The sequence below is a fragment of the Cyclospora cayetanensis genome, unplaced genomic scaffold (genome assembly GCF_002999335.1).
Source record: "Cyclospora cayetanensis isolate NF1_C8 unplaced genomic scaffold, CcayRef3 CcayRef3_contig_12, whole genome shotgun sequence".
NCBI classification, from domain to species: Eukaryota; Apicomplexa; class Conoidasida; order Eucoccidiorida; family Eimeriidae; genus Cyclospora; species Cyclospora cayetanensis.
Window position 1 is genome coordinate 1 of NW_020312059.1, and position 18,303 is coordinate 18,303.

At 54.7% G+C, this 18,303-nt stretch overlaps 3 protein-coding genes across 3 annotated transcripts; 2 read left to right on the forward strand and 1 right to left on the reverse strand.

Moving 5' to 3' along the window:
- Positions 1–505: 505 nt before the first annotated feature.
- Positions 506–5,171, forward strand: LOC34623889. Its single transcript, XM_026336268.1, has 8 exons — positions 506–641; positions 1,635–1,772; positions 2,152–2,219; positions 2,424–2,503; positions 2,728–2,792; positions 3,319–3,449; positions 4,052–4,420; positions 4,557–5,171. Exons 1-8 carry the CDS (start codon positions 506–508, stop codon positions 5,169–5,171), a joined length of 1,602 nt encoding a protein of 533 aa, XP_026192053.1.
- A 4,550-nt stretch (positions 5,172–9,721) lies between these two features.
- LOC113147064 (sodium-dependent dopamine transporter-like) lies at positions 9,722–14,096 on the forward strand. The gene is made up of 5 exons (XM_026336271.1): positions 9,722–9,977; positions 10,455–12,503; positions 12,594–13,072; positions 13,212–13,386; positions 13,933–14,096. Exons 1-5 carry the CDS (start codon positions 9,722–9,724, stop codon positions 14,094–14,096), a joined length of 3,123 nt encoding a protein of 1,040 aa, XP_026192056.1.
- A 2,245-nt stretch (positions 14,097–16,341) lies between these two features.
- On the reverse strand, positions 16,342–17,586 carry LOC113147066. The gene is made up of 2 exons (XM_026336272.1): positions 17,340–17,586; positions 16,342–17,135 (listed from the first exon to the last, which is right to left on the reverse strand). Exons 1-2 carry the CDS (start codon positions 17,584–17,586, stop codon positions 16,342–16,344), a joined length of 1,041 nt encoding a protein of 346 aa, XP_026192057.1.
- Between the last annotated feature and the right edge of the window lie 717 nt (positions 17,587–18,303).

Genomic DNA, 18,303 nt, shown 5'->3' on the forward strand with positions numbered 1-18,303 from the left:
CCCCCCCCCCCCCCCCCCCCCCGCCCCCCCCCCCCCACCCCCCCCTCCCCACATCCCTTCACCTCCACACTCTCCCCCACTCGTCTCTACTCGCTGGCGCTCTTCCCAGTGCGCTCTCGCCCTCCCCCCCCCGACCGCGCCTTCCAAACCGCCAGCTACTATGCTCTGCGGCCTCGACCGCAGTCTCCTCAGCGCACACGTGCTACCCCATCTACTGTCACACCCACCCACCCGCACCGTCACACACACCCACTCGCACCGCCACACACCCCCCCACACACGCACACCCACACACACACACGCCCCGACACACACATACCAACCCACACACACACAGACACACACACATACACACACAGACATACACACAGACACAGACACACACAGACACTCAAAAACGCCCCCCTCTTTGATGCTAAGCGCCTCACTCTGCTATCCACCACTCTCTTGCTGGTGCCTCATACCCACGATTTCCGATTTTTGCATGCCACTTTCTTCACAGCTAATGACGCCACTGGTGCGCATTCTCCTTGTCGTCTTCGCCGTCGTCGCTATACCCGTGGCAGCGTTGCTGGATCGACTCTTGCGACCATCGCACGCCGCTGCGTTTTACGGCCGAAATCACCTCCGCGCCCTTATCGGTGTGCTTATACTTTTTGTGCTTGTTTTTGTTTTTAGTCTTGTGCTTTTTGTGCTTGTTTTTGTTTTTAGTCTTGTGCTTTTTTGTGCTTTGCTTGTGCTTGTTCTGGTGCTTGTTTCTGTTTTTGCTTGTCCTTTTCTCGTGCTCTTTTTGCGCTTTTTTTGTGCTTGTTTTTGTTCTAATTCGTGTTCGTGTTCTTGTTCTTGTGCTTTTTCGTGCTTTGCTTGTGCTTGTACTTGTGCTTGTACTTGTGCTTGTTTTTGTTTTCGTTTCTATCATTGCATTTGTGCTTTTTCTGCGCTTTTTTGCGCTTGTTCTTGTTTTTGTTCTCCTCTTTGTGCTTTTTTGTCTCTGTTCTTGTGCATGTGCTTGTGCTTGTTCTTGTTCTTCTTCTTGTGCTTCTTCTTGGTCTTGCGCCTTTTCGTGCTTTGCTTGTGCTTGTTCTTGTTCTTATTCTTCTTCTTGTGCTTGTGCTTGTGCTTGTTTTTGTTCTTGATCTTGTGCTTGTTCTTGTGCTTGTGCTTGTTTTTGTTTTTATTCTTCTTCTTGTGCTTGTTTTTGTTCTTGATCTTGTTCTTGTTTTTGTGCATGTTTCTGTTCTTGTTCTTGTGCTTTTGCTTGTTTTTGTTCTTGATCTTGTTCTTGTTTTTGTGCTTCTTCTTGTTCTTGTTCTTGTTCTTGTTCTTGTGCGTCTTCTCGTGCTTTGTTTGTGCTTGTTCTTGTGCTTGTTCTTCTTCTTGTTCTTGTTCTTGTGCTTCTTCTTGCACTTCTTCTTGGGCGCGTGTTTTTTCGGATTTTGTGCATGGGTAGACACGTCGCAGCAGCAAGCCCTCGTTTTAACCCTTTGGCGAAGGATTAAAACGAGGGCTTGTGCGGATGGACGGCCGGAAGAATTGGAGGGGCTGTTCTCTTGCGGCAGTTGGCAATGCATTGTGCCTTGGACTTCAAACAAGAGTCTATTTATCCTCGCTTGCATGCGCTTCATTTGCTGCAGGCTTGCACCAGAAGGGGAGGCATCGATTGCAGCGGGAGGAAGCTAGCGCAGACAACGGTACGGCCTTTGGAAGCTGCACAAGCGGAGAACAATCCTCAAGCCCATGGCTCAATAGAGACGAAGTTATGGTTATTCAAGGTGAACCGCTAACCTTAATCAACGGATTACCTGCTTACATGCATGCATGCATGCATGCATGCGCCCATGGGTGGATGCATGGATGCTTTGAATGGAGAGGGTGGTGGTGCTTGCTTGCTTGCATGCTTGCTTGCTTGCTTGCTTGCATGCATGCTTGCTTGCTTGCATGCTTGCTGGCTTGCTTGCATGCTTGCATGCTTGCTTGCATGCTTGCTTGCTTGCTTGCATGCTTGCTTGCTTGCTTGCATGCTTGCATGCTTGCTTGCATGCTTGCTTGCTTGCTTGCTTGCTTGGTGGCATGGCGTTGGCGTAGTTGCCAGCTGTGTATGACAGCTAGATGAGGGAGACTCCTCTGTTGGTGCTTGTTGCTGCTTCCTAGGTGCCCTGGATATGGCGTCTAAAAACATTGGCGACTTCTTAGTGCCTCTGGACGAAGTGTATCAGCTGGTGAGGGCTTATCTGTCGCGCAAGCAGATCAGCCGCGGTTGGCGTTGTTTTTCTTTGGCAAAGGTGTAGCAAATTCTTAGTGGGATGTGGTGGCGTGCCTCGGCATTTCGCAAAAAGCCTTCTTTCGATCTGCATCCAGTGTGCGGAGAACGCAGCTGCAGGAAGGCACATCGAGGGTGTTGGACTGCGTGTCTGTTGTCTCAGGAAAGGAGCACCAAGTTGACACCGAATGTGATGATGCAAATCCTCCGGAGAGGACATTCAAGAATACCAATTTATGAAGGGTAAGTCTTTCGGCGTTTTTTAGCGTTTGGGAGGCGGCTTTGGAGAGGAGAAAGGGGGATTCGGGAAGCAGCAGTCTACGATTTGACGTGTGCCGCTTGCCTGATGCTGCAGCTTTACTCCTGTGCAGCTTTTGGCTAGACGAAGGGGGGAGAAAGGGGGGCTTGCGCGGCTGTGGCGTCTTGGAGACGGGGGAAATGGGGCTGCTGCTGTGTTTGTGCTGCAGAGACAGACACAACATTCGCGGCATTCTTTTAGTCAAAAGTCTAATTTGCATTGATCCGGGTGCAGGTAGGGATTCTCATCATGCGAGGGCTAATTCTTCCTAGAGGGTGTTATCCATCCATCCTCACGCGACCACTAACAAGCCTTTCAGTTCTGCGCTTTTCTGCATGCGCGACTGTCTTCCCCACTGCCACCTGTCTATCTATCTTCTCCACTGCCACCTGTCTATCTATCTTCTCCACTGCTGCCTCTTTTTCCGTAGGATTGACTGTCGGAGATGTCATGGATACAAAGGCTTTTCGCAGCTATTCGAGACCTCTATTCGTATCCCCCAGTATTAACCCCTACACGCTTCTTAATGCCTTTCAAGAAGTAAGTGCCCACCTACCCTAAGCGACGACGACGTGAAGCGTCGCTCATAAGTCTAGCGCTTCGGCAGCACCTCGTATCCCGCCTGCAGCGAGAACCAGGGGGTGTCTGTTCTCTTTCTTCTCGGACGGCTTGCGCGGAGTTTCATCCGTCGTATTTTGTGTTGTCGGTGATGATGGGCAGTCTCGCTGCCATCTGGCATTTGTAACGCCTGACTTCTTAGCCTACGGAGAGGCGTGGAGAGACGAACGTTCACCTCCCCCGGATGCAAACTTGTTGGGCATAGTAACAATGGAAGACGTTATTGAGCAGCTCCTCCAGGCAGATATTATGGATGAATTTGATCGAAAGAAGGTGGGCCTTTATTCCTTTTGGAGAGACTCTGTTGCGTCCTCATCATGACGCTGGTGCTCCAAAAAAAAGCCTTTGAAGCAAACGTCGGGGAGGAAAGGGCTTTCCTGGCGTGGGTAGCAAGCAAGCGGGTGCACTCCTGCGAGTGGTGCTGCTGTCTCTGGGGGTGTCGTATCGTCTTGCAACAAGAATGTGTAATTTCTTTTTCTTTCTACGCCGTCAAAAATGCCGGAGTGGTGTGCGCTGCACTGTCTTGACAGCAAGAGTAGTGCTCTTGCTTTTCGGGCCAAGGCTCCAAGAAGAAAGAAAACGCATTTCGCCTTTCATGCTTGCGTGCTTGCATGCAAGCATGGAAGCATGCAGCCGTCTGGGGTGTTTCTTGCTCTTTTGCGTGCTAGTCACTCGTGTTCCTTGGTGGCTTCTGCATCCGCTGCGTTGGCTGCATGTGTATGTGTGTGTGTCGAGACGAAATGGGTGTGGTGTGGTGTCTGCGCGCGCTCTAGTCACTCGTGTTCCTTGGTGGCTTCTGCATCCGCTGCGTTGGCTGCATGTGTATGTGTGTGTGTCGAGACGAAATGGGTGTGGTGTGGTGTCTGCTGCAGGAGACGAGCCGTTTTGCTGCAACTCGTCCCACAGGAGGAACTCTTCCCTTAGGATCGTTCGGTGCGGAGGTGGCTTCCGGGGAGATATCTCCGGACGGCGCACAGGGAGCCTTCTTCCTGGCTTTCAGCTTGTCTAAAGAGTTAGACACGTTTCCTATGGGCGTGACAGGAACAGCAAGTGCAGCGCTAGCAGAGAGCACCACGAGAACTCATCTCTCGCCGTTGTCTCTAAAGGCGCAGGCAGACGCTCCGCCTTCCGTCCATAGCGTGGTGGAGGCTGCAACTGCGCCTTGCATGCTGGATTCGGCTTCTGCCTCTGGTGAGTCAGCTTTTGGATACGCTGCCGTAGACGTAGAACAGCTGGCTCCCCTGGTAGGTGCTAGCAGCAGGTTCTAGGGTGTCGGAAATAGAGTTTTTTTAGATGCGTAAATTGGGAGACTTTGCGAAAAAATTTTCAGGTCATGAGATGCACCAGCAGCAGCACCCACGACCACCGCCTCCGCAGCGCGTTGGGGTGTACATACACCCCAAGCACTTTACTGCTCAAATGCCTTCGCGGTCCGCTCGCAGCAAACACATGCAGCAGACATTAGACACTGCGGGCCGCTGGCTTACGCGGCGCTGCTTCACGCAGCCTTTTTTTGAGATTACCAAGCAGCAGCAACAGCAGCAGGAAGAAAAAGAACTGCTGCAGCAACAGCAGCAGGAAGAAGAAGAGCTGCTGCAGCACCAGCAAGAGCGCGAAACATCGACTGCGGAGGAGCCACACGTGACCCCTGCACCGGATGCCATCCCCTATGGCGTGATACTGCCATCTCCGCGTGGCGCCAGGAGAAACAGTGCCATAAGCAACAGCAGCAGGAGGGTGAGAGAGGGTAGGAACGAGTCGGCCATAGCGACTCCTCAAGTGTTATGTATGAGCAAACAGTTAGCCGCAGTCAGTGTACAAGATGCTGCAGGCTCGCCTCTTGGTGATACGCTATCCGCGTCCATGCGGCCTAAAGGCTACGCAGAGGCTTTAATGCAGCCAGAACACCGAGACAAGGAGAAACACAAGAAAAAGAGGCAGCCCCTTCCGGGAGCGCCTGACGGAGGCTACGCAATCCTCCCCGATTTGCCATAAGCGGAAGCCGAGCGGCTCGTAGAGGAGGCCAGAAGAAAAGGTCATAGTGAGGCTACAACAAAAACGGGCACGCAGCGAAAGCGAAGCTCAGGTTGGCTGAGAGACAGTGCCTTGTGTCTCTTTATTTTTCTGGACCACCCTTTTGTACTTTATATATATGGGGGATTATTCAAGTATGCGTAAGAAGGTTCTTTGGAGTGAATATATCGGAGCTGCGTAGCCAGCTTAGCGGCGGTAGAGCAGAGAACCATGCACGCATGAGCAGATGAGGGAAAGGGGCGAAGGGCATCCCCCTGCTATTCATAGATGGTCTTGGTGGATGCTGAAGCGAGCGAGAAACTCTCCTCCGAGAGAGAAAGAGTCCACAGGCAGCCAAGAAAGGCGTAGAGGCAAGGGGTGCAGGGGGGTGGGAGGAGGGAGGGCAAGCCAGCTAAGACGGCAGGGAGGAATGTGGCACCCGACAGAAGGCCAGCGCATATGCATGGCATGCAGCGAGGTCGGTGCACAGGAAAGGTATGCAGCGGCGCAATGGCAGACAACAACTGGCGAAAGACAGGGGCAGCACCACGTTGGGGGTGGGCAAAGGGCAACTGGGCAGGCAAATGGGGGATCAACCAGAGAGAGCGAGGCAGGAAGAAGGGGCTGTTGCGAAGCGTCTGCTCAAATGTCAGCATAAGGTGAAGTCAGAGAGCCGCACATGCCGTTTGCGGAGACTGGTGCAAAGGAGTGGTGCAAAATGGGGTGGCAAGGGGCTTCTTTTTAAGGTGTTGCAGAATCGTAGCGCTGTGTTGCCTCAGTAGGAAGAAGGAAACTGACGCCTTTTCTCAACCGACTCCCGCGCGGAGACCCTCCCTGCAGCAGCAGGCTGCACTGCTGATCTAAAGAAATATGCGTTTCGTTTGCTGTGAGCTGACTATACACCCCAGCACATGCGCCTCTTTTTAGCGGGTGGTTTTGCCTTCTGCAACAGAGCGTTATGCCTAGGCCACCAGAGAGAGCCACTCACCTTCGTAGTTAGTTTGGCGACGCTCTCGTCTCTTCTCCGAGCTTTCCTCCTACCCCTGGCAAAGCTTCTCCGGCCAAACAGCAAGCTCTGAGAAGAGGGAGAGAGATAGGCGTATTGCCGCCGCTGCCCCTGCTGGCATAAGTCGTGTTCTTGCTGATGCTTCTATTTGCTGCTGCCACAGCTAGTGACCTCCCAATACGCAAGCCACAGGCTACAAACCCTTCGTAGGAGGAGAAGTGTCACGCAGAGAAGACGTGAAAAAGGCCAAGTGTCTTGCACGGAGACACAAATGTGCGATGGCAAATACATATATATATAAATATAGATACACGCATACATATACACTCGCATACAACACACATAGACACATACACATAAATACATACGTACATATCGGGTGCCACAGTCGCTACAGTTCGAAATGCACCAATGCCCTTGCCTTCGAGCACTCTCTGCAGATTATTAGCATATCGCTGACCAGTTGCACCCAAATCGTTGGATGCTTAGTTGATATTTTAGAGGTAGTGGCTGCCCCCTTTTGGTACTGTTGTGACCTCCTTGGTGCACTGATAAGCGGGGCCAAAGCTTGCACCAACGGGAGCACTATACTTGCCGTTACAGAAGCTGACAGAGTGTGGCTACATACATATGCCCTCAATCTTCTGAGGTTGCAGCGGTTTGCACTTCAACAGGCGTGTGCGCAGGGGGCAACGGTCGAGGCGGGTCGAAGGCGAAAACATGCTCTGAAGCCGAGCTGAGTGGAGTTGAGCTGACAGCTCTTTTTGGAGTTTCACCCTTTTCATACAATTTTGATACACCTTGTTAAGATGCGTTATCCAACGCCACACTGAGCCTTCTGCAAGGCTGTGGCTAGGCCCTTGAGGCTGGGAGGCACTTGAACAACGGGAAGCACGCAGAGGGTGAAAAACACCCTACACAAAGGATTAAAGCTTCTCTCCTTGCAGACGTCACGCCTGGTGAGCAACAGCCACAGCCAAGGTCAATACGGCCTCTTCTGAGACCAAGTTGGCTGTCTTCTGCTGCTGAATTGCTTTGTTCACACTCGTAACCCCCGCTTCCATTTAAGTTCTCTCCATAAAGAGATATGCCCCTGGGAAGTCATTCAGCAATTCAAGGAATGTTTTAGAAACGTGCCCTGCTGCAGCGCTCCATCGAAGTTCTGTGTAAGAAGTGGCACTTGATTCTAGACTCCATACAAACCTTGAAGCAAGTTACTACATACCCTTCAAGCACAGTTCTATCCTTACTTTGCCATCATCCCCCAAGATTCTGATGGAGGGAAGAGGGACACCTGGGGTACATACAGCTGCACCCTTGAAGCACGCCGAGCAGTAACAACCAATCGCGCCTACCGCACCCACAGAAACAACATTGCACCTTACCGTATCAAGCTACTGATGCTATGCAAGATGGAATACATACGAGCAGCCAGCGAAGTAGTCAATTCTGTACTACACTGAGCAAAACATGACTTAAATATAGAACAAAGTGCCAAAGTGTGGCTGAGCCCTCCACACCTCTATGAAAAGGTCAATTTTTATCCGATTTGTCCTCTTTTCTGGGCTGCTATAAGCGGATTGTTCAAAAGAAGAAGGTGGCTTTTGTGCAAACGAATGACTTGTTTGTGCAGAGGAACTCAGAAGAAGGGGCAGTCTCACGGCATAAGCTCTTGCACTGTAAAACTGACTAACTTCCTCTGCCATAAAATCAAATGTGAGAGCATCTGAATCGGTTTTCTTCACTAGCTTATACGCGCTCTGTACTTGAGCGTGCTGGCCCTACGTAAGCGCTTACCCCATAGAAATTTCATGGGACTCGACTACTAGATATTTTGTCTATTTCAAGGTTTTACGACTTGCAGAGTAACGTTAATTCGATGCAGCAAAGCGCAATGCTGTGTGCATGTTTGCCAGATGACGTGTAAATTGGCTGTGAAAACACGCAGTGCATATTAATGCTGCATCTTCGCGGAGCGTGGTTGCCTCTCTCCTCATTTCGGAACTCTCGTTGGAGGGCGCGGGGTGAGGCAGCAGTTCCTTCAGGAAGACATGTACAGCCTTTCAACTATGCTGGTTGCAAGTGGGGAGTTGAGTGGCTGCCTACGGGCAAGCCACATTTAATGAAGTGTCACGTACTTCCACTGTATTTAACATTGTCCCCAACCCACAAGGCCCAAACCAGCAACGACCGCCTTAATTAGGCACGCTCTTCTCTGCAACCCGCAAATTTCGTGGTGCCTCCTTGAACATTCTGATTTTCCCACTGGTCACTGGCCATTGAAGATGCGGATTTAGCCTAGGGATCCGGATGCGACTGCAATGTTTGGAACCGTTAGACGCGCCTTGACAGTCAATGTTGTGCTGCTGGCCATGTAGGGTTCGTGATTTGGCAGGTGTTTCGTGTCTAACGAATCTAACGGGTGCTGGTCTGGCATACAGCGGATAGACTCAGGTGTAGCAGTCCGAGCTCCTCCTGCATTGGAAAGGAACCTTCAGTAGGGCCATTCCGGTGGCATCAACAATTTATTTGGAAGTTTAACATGAGCAAGCAAGCAATTAAAACAGGGCACTGGACGCTGCTGCATGCAGAAAATCGGGAGCGTTGATGGCGGCAGCAGCAGCTGCGGCGGAACCTGCTGCTGCTGTCCGTACAGAGGGAATAGGCGGTGCGCTCGATGTGGGAACGTTTGGCACTTGCCTCGGCATTTTGGGGGTTTCAAGCCGATACTTGTTAGTGTAGAGTCTTGACAGGGGCAGCAGCAGCAGGTTATCTTGCTCCTAACTGCTGCTTTTCGTGCAATTGCGACACGTGCTTGCTGCTGGCGCAACGCGACTACTATGCAGTGTCGCGCCCACAGCAGTAGAGGAGCGGTTTCTGGGGAGGATTCAGCGACCACACGGAGAAAACTGGCGCTTTAATTACTTTTCATGAAGTATCTCACTTTCTTTCCGCGATTCTGGTTGTTGCAGGTCTTGCGGTTGCTGCCATAGCGGAGTGTGCAGTGGCAACTCCGAATTGAACTGCTCGCCTTCGCCAGTCTTCATGCGTGCCTTATGCCTTCGTTACAGCCACTTAGGCAGCGGCATTTCGCTGTTTATCCCCGAATGCCTCACGGCTAAAGCTTCTCCGAACGCTCCCTGTTCGCTTCCACGGGCAGCCCGTGGCGAAGCTGCATCGCTTCCCCACCTCCTCCAAGGCGTTCCCGCTGTTTAGCCTGTTGTGCCTCTGCAAGAGCAGCTCCTCTGTGGCCGCAAATCGCCTCACGGATCTCCCTGAGTTGAGTCGTCGCAGCAGACACCTCTTGCACGAAGAAAAGGGGGCAGGCAGGCATGCGACTGAGTACCCTCCTCCCTTAGCAGCGCTTCCCTCGCAGAGGAGCTACCAGAACTGCGGTGATTACCCACCGTCCGAAGAGGGGTGGGAGCTGTCGCTGCAGCAGTACATATACATATATATATACGTATATATATACATATACACATACATATACACATATATACACATATATATATATGTATATATAATGATCGGGGAAAGGCCGTCAGAGGCAGGGGTGAGGTTTGGCGTGGCGCAGCCTGTACAGGTGGTTAAGGTCTCTTTTCCCTCGCCAAGCCAGAGGAGCAGCAGTGCTGCAGCTCCTGCAGCTCCCCCCACGCCTCCTGCAGCGGCTGCTGCTTCTGAGCTGATCAGCCCGTCCTCCCTACAGTGCGACGGAGACAGGAGGACGGCAGCAGAGGGGGTATCTTCAGCTGCTCCACATCTGCCTCCCCGTGGGGAAAGCTCGTTCCTTGAGCATCTGTCGAGCAGCTCATCCAGCCTCTGTAGCGGCGGCAGTCTGGGGAGCAAGGCTTCCAGCGCTTTGCCGCAAAGTGTCTCCTCGGAGAACTGTTATTACTACTACCCCTCCCGCAGCAGCAGCAGCAAGGGGGGCAGCCTCGGCAGCGCCGCTAAGCTGAAAACGGGGAAGCAACACCTCATGCCCGTTGACGTGGTCGTGCCGCGGTGTATATACTTCACAGAGGACCCCGTCACAAGTCGCTTGCAGCCATGCAGTCATCTCCCCGCCTCTCCCGTGAAGGCTGAATCGCAGGAAGATCGGCAGCAGCAGGAACGGCGCGATTGCATGCTTTCTGCCAAGGGGGCTTCCGACTCTCCGCTCGAGCCGTGGGATGGCTTCAAACGGCAACAGCAACAGCACAGGAATGTGCCGCTGTCTCCTGCAGCGGCTCTCGCTGCCTTCGCGGCTGCGGCGGCAGGAACAAGCAGCGACGGCTCGTTTGATGCGTCGGAGTCGACCAGCCGCCTCTCCTTCCTCGTGACTTCCATGGGGGCTGCTGTTGGCATCGGCTGTGTGTGGCGTTTTCCAGCGTACTGCTACAAGTGGGGGGGAGGAACGTTTCTGGTTCCATACATGCTGCTGCTGCTCTTCCTGGGCGTTCCTTTGCTCGCCGTCGAGATGGTGCTTGGGCAGATATTTCGAGGCGGTCACATGCGAGTGCTTTCGCTGCTTTCGCCGTCGCTGAGAGGGCTCGCAGTGGCGACTTTGCTCCTCTCCTTCTGCATTTGCAGCTACTATTCTGTCTTTCTGGCGTGGGGGTGTCTGTACGCCATTGCCTCCTTGTCTCCCCGCCTCCCCTGGGCTGTAGCGGCTGAGGAAGCCGCTGCATGCGCAGCGTCCTCTCTGCAGCAGCAAGCGGCATGCAGCGCAGCGCGCGGCGCAGGAAGCCTCTTCTGCCAGTGGGTGCCGAAGGCTGCAGAGACAGCAGCGACGTCAGACGCAGTCGTTGCCGCTGCAGAAGGTCGGTGCGTTGCGGATGCCGAGGCTAAAGCGGCTGCCTTTTTCTCGTGGGCAGTGCTTCAGCAGCCTGCGAACGGCGGAGGAGCGGGAGCAGCAGTTTCAGGAGCAGCGAATGCCTCAGCAAGTGCTCTTGGAGGGGGCGGAGCTGCTGCTGCTGCTGCCTCGAGCGGTTTCTCAATGGCATGGTCTCCTGCGTGCTGCTTGGTGTTGGTATGGATGTGCGTCTATTTGGGGTTGTTTAGAGGGTTGCGAGGCATGAAGCGTCTCTGCTACGTGTCTGTGCTCCTGCCTAGCGTCTGCGTCTTGCTGCTCATGCTGCGCGCCGTCTCCTTGCCGGGAGCCTCGTTGGGTGTCGCCCGTCTCTTCTCGCTGGATTGGCGACTTCTCACCGGCAATCCGGAGGTGTGGGCTGAGGCGGCGAGTCAGGTGTTTTTTTCTTTGGGAGTATTTCAGGGGGTGATGTCTGCGTATGCCTCCCGCAAGCCACCGACTCAAAACACGACTTTAGATGCCCTTGCTGTGGCGCTCTTCAACGCTATTCTGTCGCTCGTCTCTGCGACGGCAGCCTTCGCAGTCGCTGGCTACGTCATTTCCTCCTCCGGCAAGAGTGCGCCAGCTGCTTCCGAGGCGGCGGGGGGAACGCTCGACTGGAGCAGCCTGCAGTTGGAAGGCTCTCAGCTGGTATTCGTGCTCTACCCCGTCGCCTTAGCCTCTCTGCCTGCGCCGCACTTCTTCTGCCTGCTCTTCTTCCTCGCCTTTGTCTTGCTCGGTGTCAGCAGCGTGGCTTCCCTCGTGCAGCCTTCGATCGACTTGCTGCTGCAGTCTCGGCTCTTCCATGGCAGCAGCAGCAGCAGCAGCAGCGGCAGCAGCAGCAGCAGCAGCTCCCCGCTGAAGCTGTGGGCAGTCTCTCTGTGTCTCTGCTGCCTCTGCTGCATGCTGGGATTGTTCTTTTGCCTGCGCCGCTCTGAACTTGTGGTGCTCGAGACGGCGGACTACCACTGGGGGGTGGTGGGGTTGTTGTTGGTGGGAACGCTGGAGACACTCGCCTTCGGCTGGGTGTATGGACTGGGGCGGCAGAGACGTCACGTTGGCGATCGAGCGGCTTATGGGTGGCTGGCTGCCTACGTCTCTTCGCTCCTCATTGCATGCACGTGGGGGTTCTTTGGTTCGAGCGAGGCTGCCGTTGCTGCGGGTGTTGGAGCTGCCCTCGCGCTGCTCCTCGCAGGAGCGGCTGTTTCGCTCTCTTTCGCAATCCGTTTCAGCAGCAGGAAGCAGCGGCAGAAGGCTGCGATCGCAGCGGGAGCCGCCGCCGCTGCGGCTGCAGCCGCTGTGTACAGGGAGGAGCTTGCTGCTGTAGTTGGCGATGACTTTGCTCTTTGCGGATATGCCGACTCAGAGGCAGCTGCGAGGCGCACCGAGGAGCGGCGCGCAAGAGCAGCGGCGGCAGCAAGGGCGGAGGCTGCGAACAACGGCGTGTCTTCTTCCGAAGCCGAAGAAGACGCGAGCTGCAGGAGCACCATCCCGCCCAGCCGCGACGCAGAGAACCGCAGCAGCAGCAGCAGCAGGAAGTCTTCCAGCCCTCCTCCCAACGCTTTAGACTGTTGCGTGCCTCTCGGCGGTGTGGGCAGGATCGCTTTCTGGTTATTCTGGGGGAATGTCGAGCATCTACGCCGCAATTTGAATACCATTACGTCGTCGAGTCGCCGCTCTTTAAGATTGCGCCCTTGTTGGTCCTTGCTGCTCAAGTATCTAATGCCTGCTGTTGTGTGTATTCTGCTCTTCCAAAGTCTGAGGAAAGGATCGCAGTCGCTGCCCTCACGGAGAGGTACATTGGAGCGTTTCTCCGCAACAGGATCTGCTGCTGCTGCTGCTGCTGCTCAGGGGGATGGCGCTGAAGCAGCGTCAAGTGGCGAGGTTGTCGAGCTGTTTGTAGGCGCTTCCTGGCTGTATCAAGGGCCTACTGTTGCGGTGCTTTTGCTGGTGGTGCTCGTGACGGCTCTAGGGGTGTTCGTGCCGTTTGTCTTCTCGCCGCTGCTCCCCAGCGACATGCATGCGGGCAGCAGCCGTGTTGCTGCGGCGATAGCAAGAGGCAGGAAGTTGCAGCTGCAGCCGCAGTTGCTGCAGCCTTACGCGGGGCAGACTTCGGGAGTCTGGCGCCATCCGCAGCCTAGTGGAGGCAGTGCACAGGCACGCGACTGCGAAACGGCCACGCAAGCCTGATAGATGTGCAGACAGAGGCGCGTTGAGCGGAGGGGGGAGGTTCAGCGTAGGTTGCAGGAGCAAGTGCAGGGGCGTCTCGGCAGCAACAGCCACACGCACACAGACACACACCCAGGAAAGATCTCGAAAATCGGCTGGAAGGTATCAAATTCTCGGCGATAGCAGCAAATGCAGCACACGACGACTCGACCAACACTGGGGTCTGTCTGCTGCAGCCGAGTGGCAGGCAGCAAGGCAGGCAGCAAGGCAGGCAGCAAGGCAGGCAGCAAGGCAGGCAGCAAGGCAGGCAGCAAGGCAGGCAGCAAGGCAGGCGGCAAGGCAGGCGCAGACCCTTCCGCATGCGCATGCCCCCTGCACTCAGGAGTCTTTCTCCTCCTCAGATGATGATGCTGCGATGTTTGCAGCTGTATGGTGGGGGCAGCAATAGCTAAAGGATCGCGAGCGCTGTGGTCTTAGTGTACAGCTGCGTTCCGCCCTTAGATTCAGGTTGCGAGCGAATTCTCGCTGCTTTGTAAAGGCAGTGAGTGCACAGCTACAGCAGCAGCTGGGAAGGCTACGACCTCCTTTCTTCGTAGTGTGTAGGTAGTAGCAGTAGTGAGTAGGCGGCGCATCAGGGCCTTATACAGTCCAAAGACTCGGGGATGCTGCGGCTTCCGCTGCCAGTGGCAGGTGAAACAGCAGGGGAGGGCTTTGTGTTTGCGCGGCTTGAATAAAAGGTCGGGAAAGGGCAGGGGAGGACGGACTCTCCTTCGAGGGTGGCAGCTGTGAGGCTGCTGCTCCCCCTGCCCGCCTTCTGCATGCTTTGAATGTCGCGCTTTTCGTCGAGGAAGGGAGCGCCAGGCTTCTCCTCCCTGCTTTCAGCGATACGCAGCAGCTCTAGGCACGCTGTCTGCAGGATGGCCTTTTCTTGTGAAAGAGTCGGAGTCGACGCCGAGTGTCGCTTGGTAGGGGAGGGGGGTAGCGGGGGTGGGGAATTGGCTTGGGAACGGCCTTAGCAGCGACCACAGCGGCGGCAAGCAGGAGCTGCCGTTGCTCAGGTGTACATACCAGCGAGAGAAACACTTCGATGAAAAAGAGACCCATGAATGATCGCTTGCTTTTCGCTGAGGAGAGACAAGGGCCTTCTCGAATTTGAAGGCAAATACTTTTTTGCCGCCTGCACTGCTGCCTTCGTTGCTGGTCCTCTCGCGCGCAGTTGTTTTGTGTATAGTCTTTAGGCAGCACTAGGAAGCCAGCTGCAGATGCCTAAGGATCTGTGATGGGCTGGAGTGTCTCCTGGGCTCGAGGCACAGGAGGCCGCCTACATACGCGGAGGGGAGGTTGCTTCGCAGAAGGCGACGAAGCTAGTAGTGCAGCATCAAATAACCAGGAGCTGCAACGAGGGAAGGAAGAAGCGTGTATGAGAAATTCATGGACTCCAGCAACCGCTGCCAGAAAGGCAGAGTATGACTGAGAGGCTGATGTCTGCAAAACAGCACAGCAGGCGAGCCAGTAATGCGCATGCATGACCTCGGCACCCGTGTGCTCCTTTGGGTGATGCTTTTTGCGGGGAGGCGGAGCAGATGCACCAAATTGAACTTCTCGAGTGTTCTCAGGAAGACAAAATTGGCGACGTACAGTGCAACACCAGAAGGAAGGTGGCACTCTCTCTTCTGCTTAGACATCCTAAACGAAATTTTCTGCTGCGTTGCACTCAATATACCAGCGCGCAAAGGGGGCAGCCAGCAAACCGCAAGGCAAGTCACGCGTAGGATCCAGATGATGTACATACATGTATACATATGTATATAAAAAATATATGTAGGTCATAGATAAACTCTTCTTGCATCCGATCTCGCACTGGCTCGTTTTCTGCCATTGCGCTGGGCTCATTCCCGCTGTCCCTCTCGCCTCCGAGATGCGCACACGACAACCGAGGTGTCTGCATGCACTAAATCGTGTTGTTCCCTCTTCGGTGGCTTACGCCTTTTTCGCTGTTCGTTTGTGCCCTTGCTAGAATGGGGGCAGGAGTCAGTCCCGGCCTTATAGAGAAAGGTCAGCAAAGGCTACTTGTGGAAGGAAAGACGCGCGGATGAAGTGCTCAAGCGGCGCAGCTGGCACCCTGAATTCTGACTTCACCTCCTCTGCAGCGGGAGCACGACAAAGAGTAGTAAGCCATATTCGCATCGCACATGCAGCCTCCTATCTTGCACACTCGGTGCATCTACTTCTGGGGGGCACTCCGTGCAGTAAAGGCTTGCAAATATATATATATATATATATATATATATATATGCCCACACACAGGGCATGCCAACGTACATATGCGGCAGAGCGCATAAATTTTAGGTGCAAAGACTGACGAACAAAGGGCTTCTATCATGAGATGACGGCCTAAGGCAGACGAAGCAGCATGCGCCGGCTCTCCCTTGGGGGGGCCCGTGGGTCGAAATGACACTAAAAGTGCGCTCAAGGCGGCGATAGGCATGTGCGTTCATCGAGCAGCAGACAGCTTCAACCGCACTGGGGCAGTTGAGAGAGAGCCTTATCACGAACCCACGCAGTGCAAGCACCACTCTGGCTAGCCATCGCCTGCCTGTGCATGTGCCATTCTGCTACGCTAAGATCCTGGCTAAATATTCCTTTTTAAAATGGCAAAGACACCCGCGCCGGGACCGCTTTCCTCTCGCGGTGCCCTGTGCCGATTTTAGAACGCAAAAAGCAGCGCGCAATGCGATTAGTACAGTCCCGGTTGGAAGCAGAAATGGAAAAAATTGAAGTAAAAAGAAGGCGCTTCGATAGAGACAACATGACGGAAATGGTTTATGCAACAAGACAAAAGCAAACGTTCTACGGAAGGGGCCAGGGAACAACTTTCAGACATTGTTCGGCTGGAGTGTGGGTAGATGCGCACATGTGTTTATAGCAACCACATGATGACACAAAAAAAGCACAAGTCTGGAGGCGTATCCATGAATGCACATCAATGCACACACAGCGGATATTTATGCATGCATAAATGAATATATATATACGCATATTCATGTATATAAATAAACTGCACGTCCATCATGAACCAAGTGCACAGATGTATGTACGGTTGCAGAAAACGCCCTCCTTCCCCTTCCCCCTGTAGAAGGGCCTTCCTAGCTGTGCGGCAGCTGCCAGTTCACAGCAGCCCAGCCTTTTTCGTGGAGCCTCTTCAGTCCAGGGTATTTTGCAGCCTTCGTCGTTAAAAATGAATGAATTGTCTTAAGAGTCGCTCTTAGCTGCTGTTTGCTGTAGCCTTCAATCTCCTGTCCGTAGGCCCCCCCCCCCCCTATGGGAGCCTCCCTGTCTGCGTAGGCGATACGCCTCGCCAGCTCTACAGCTGCAGCCGCAGCCAATGAGGCGGGAGTTACGGCTGCCTCCGGAGTAAGGGAAAAGCAGTCCAGAAGATAGCAAACAAGCTCTACGGTAGACGCGGAGGGGCCCCCGGGGGCCCCTCCAAACGCCGCAGTTTCGTAGAGCAAGTAGGAGGCGAAATCAATGGGGAGGGGTGCTGCCACTCGGCAATGGAGGCAGTCGAGCACTTGCCTCTGCAGCTCGCCGAAGGAAACTCCAAAGGATTCGGGGACTAGCCGCTCTAGAAGCAGCAGCTTTTTCAGCTTTCCCTCTAACGCCATGCTATTAGGAGCCTCATGCTGAAGGGCCAGAGACAAACAAAATGCGGCGCAGCAACGGACTGCCTGGGGGTCCTTCTTTGCTTTTCGGAGTAAACCCGACCGATCTAAAATCGAGACAGCGAGCTGTACAGACACCCGGGCGACATCGCATGCAGCTCCCCCAAAGCAGCGTTGCAAGTCGGCAGCGTAGCTCATGATGATATCCACGACGGCTGCGCGCCTCCCTGCCTCGCTGCCTCCAAGAGGAGTGCCTACAGACCCCTCTTTGGGGGCCCCTAGCAAAGGGGGCCCCCGTTCCCTTTCTTCCCGCAGTCGATCCCCTGCATACAGCAGATCCCAGTGAAAGGAAGCACAAGACGTCAAATTCAGCAGGCGGATATACTTCGCAATGGCCTCCTGCTGCGTCAGCGCGAGCTGCTCGCTGCCTTCCACCAGCAGAGCGACTTCTGCTGCTTCGCCGCTGCAGGGATTTCGCAGGCAGGCAGCAGCTTCTAGAGGGGAGGAACCCGCGCATAGGGGGCTATGGGAAGCAGCGGCGGCAGCAGGCCGTTCTGCGGAGGACAGACACCCCGAGAACGCTTGATGCGGAGAGCGGTGGGAAGGCGCCGCTGTCGCTGTCGCTGTCGCTGCCGCTGCGCGACGATGCCCAAGAACTGCAGGCTTTCTTGCATGGCGAGAGCTTAGCAGCTTTGTGGAGGGAAGGGCGGCTCCGCCTTCGCTTTTCATGCGAGCCGTGGAGGGGGGCAGAGCCCCCTTCGGGTTCGATTGGAGACTCCCTTGAGGGAGCTCCAACCGTCTCAAGGTTCCGAGCTGCTGCAGCGACTCCAGGAGACGGAGACTGCCTGGTTGGTTCGTGGTGAAGGGGAAGCAAGGGGCCCCTTCGGCTGGAGGGGCGGTGGCGGGAGCTGTGCCTGTGGAGGGCGAGAAAGCAGCAGCAGCAGCTTGCAGCGCCATCTGCTGCTGCGCGTTCAGCCTCCACAGGCGGCTGCAACGGATCGTAGCCTACGGGGAGGCAAGGGCCAAGGCTAAGAGACGGCGGAAAACTATAAGTGGGAGTCTGCAGGAGTTACACCAGGGGCCCCCCCCGAGAACGCTCCCGGGCATTGACAAGGAGGCTGCCAGTCAAACAGGATGCTGGTTCGCGCGAGACAATGGAGAGAGATATATATATGTATTTATATATATATATATATCGAGAGAGTTAAAAAGGCAGAGAGCCAGCGATGGCTGGAGGGTGCAGGTGCAGCCGACCCTCTTGCAGAGATGGAGAAGGGGTTGGACGGATGTGGAGGGAGAGGCGTTGGACGGCGCTCCACAGCGGAGAGGCGAGGGGTCAGGCGTCGGGGAAAGGATGAAATAATACTGGAAAAAAGCCCCGGAGTTCAAATAGGAGGCGCTAAATGACAGTGTCTGTACATAGATGATAAACCCCCTTCCCTCCCT

Excerpts from the sequence above, each read along its gene's own strand:
- LOC34623889 (XM_026336268.1), top strand. The coding sequence starts at position 506 with ATGACGCCACTGGTGCGCATTCTCCTTGTCGTCTTCGCCGTCGTCGCT. Across the intron at positions 2,793-3,318 it reads TTGCATTGATCCGGGTGCAG|CCTACGGAGAGGCGTGGAGA; the intron begins GTAGGGATTCTC and ends CTGACTTCTTAG. Across the intron at positions 3,450-4,051 it reads ATGAATTTGATCGAAAGAAG|ACGAGCCGTTTTGCTGCAAC; the intron begins GTGGGCCTTTAT and ends CTGCTGCAGGAG.
- LOC113147064 (XM_026336271.1), top strand. The coding sequence starts at position 9,722 with ATGATCGGGGAAAGGCCGTCAGAGGCAGGGGTGAGGTTTGGCGTGGCG. Across the intron at positions 13,073-13,211 it reads GCAGCAGCCGTGTTGCTGCG|CCTGATAGATGTGCAGACAG; the intron begins GCGATAGCAAGA and ends CGGCCACGCAAG. Across the intron at positions 13,387-13,932 it reads TCTCGGCGATAGCAGCAAAT|GTCGGGAAAGGGCAGGGGAG; the intron begins GCAGCACACGAC and ends CTTGAATAAAAG.
- LOC113147066 (XM_026336272.1), bottom strand. The coding sequence starts at position 17,586 with ATGAAAAGCGAAGGCGGAGCCGCCCTTCCCTCCACAAAGCTGCTAAGC. Across the intron at positions 17,136-17,339 it reads CCCTCTAGAAGCTGCTGCCT|GGGCCCCCAAAGAGGGGTCT; the intron begins GCCTGCGAAATC and ends CCCCTTTGCTAG.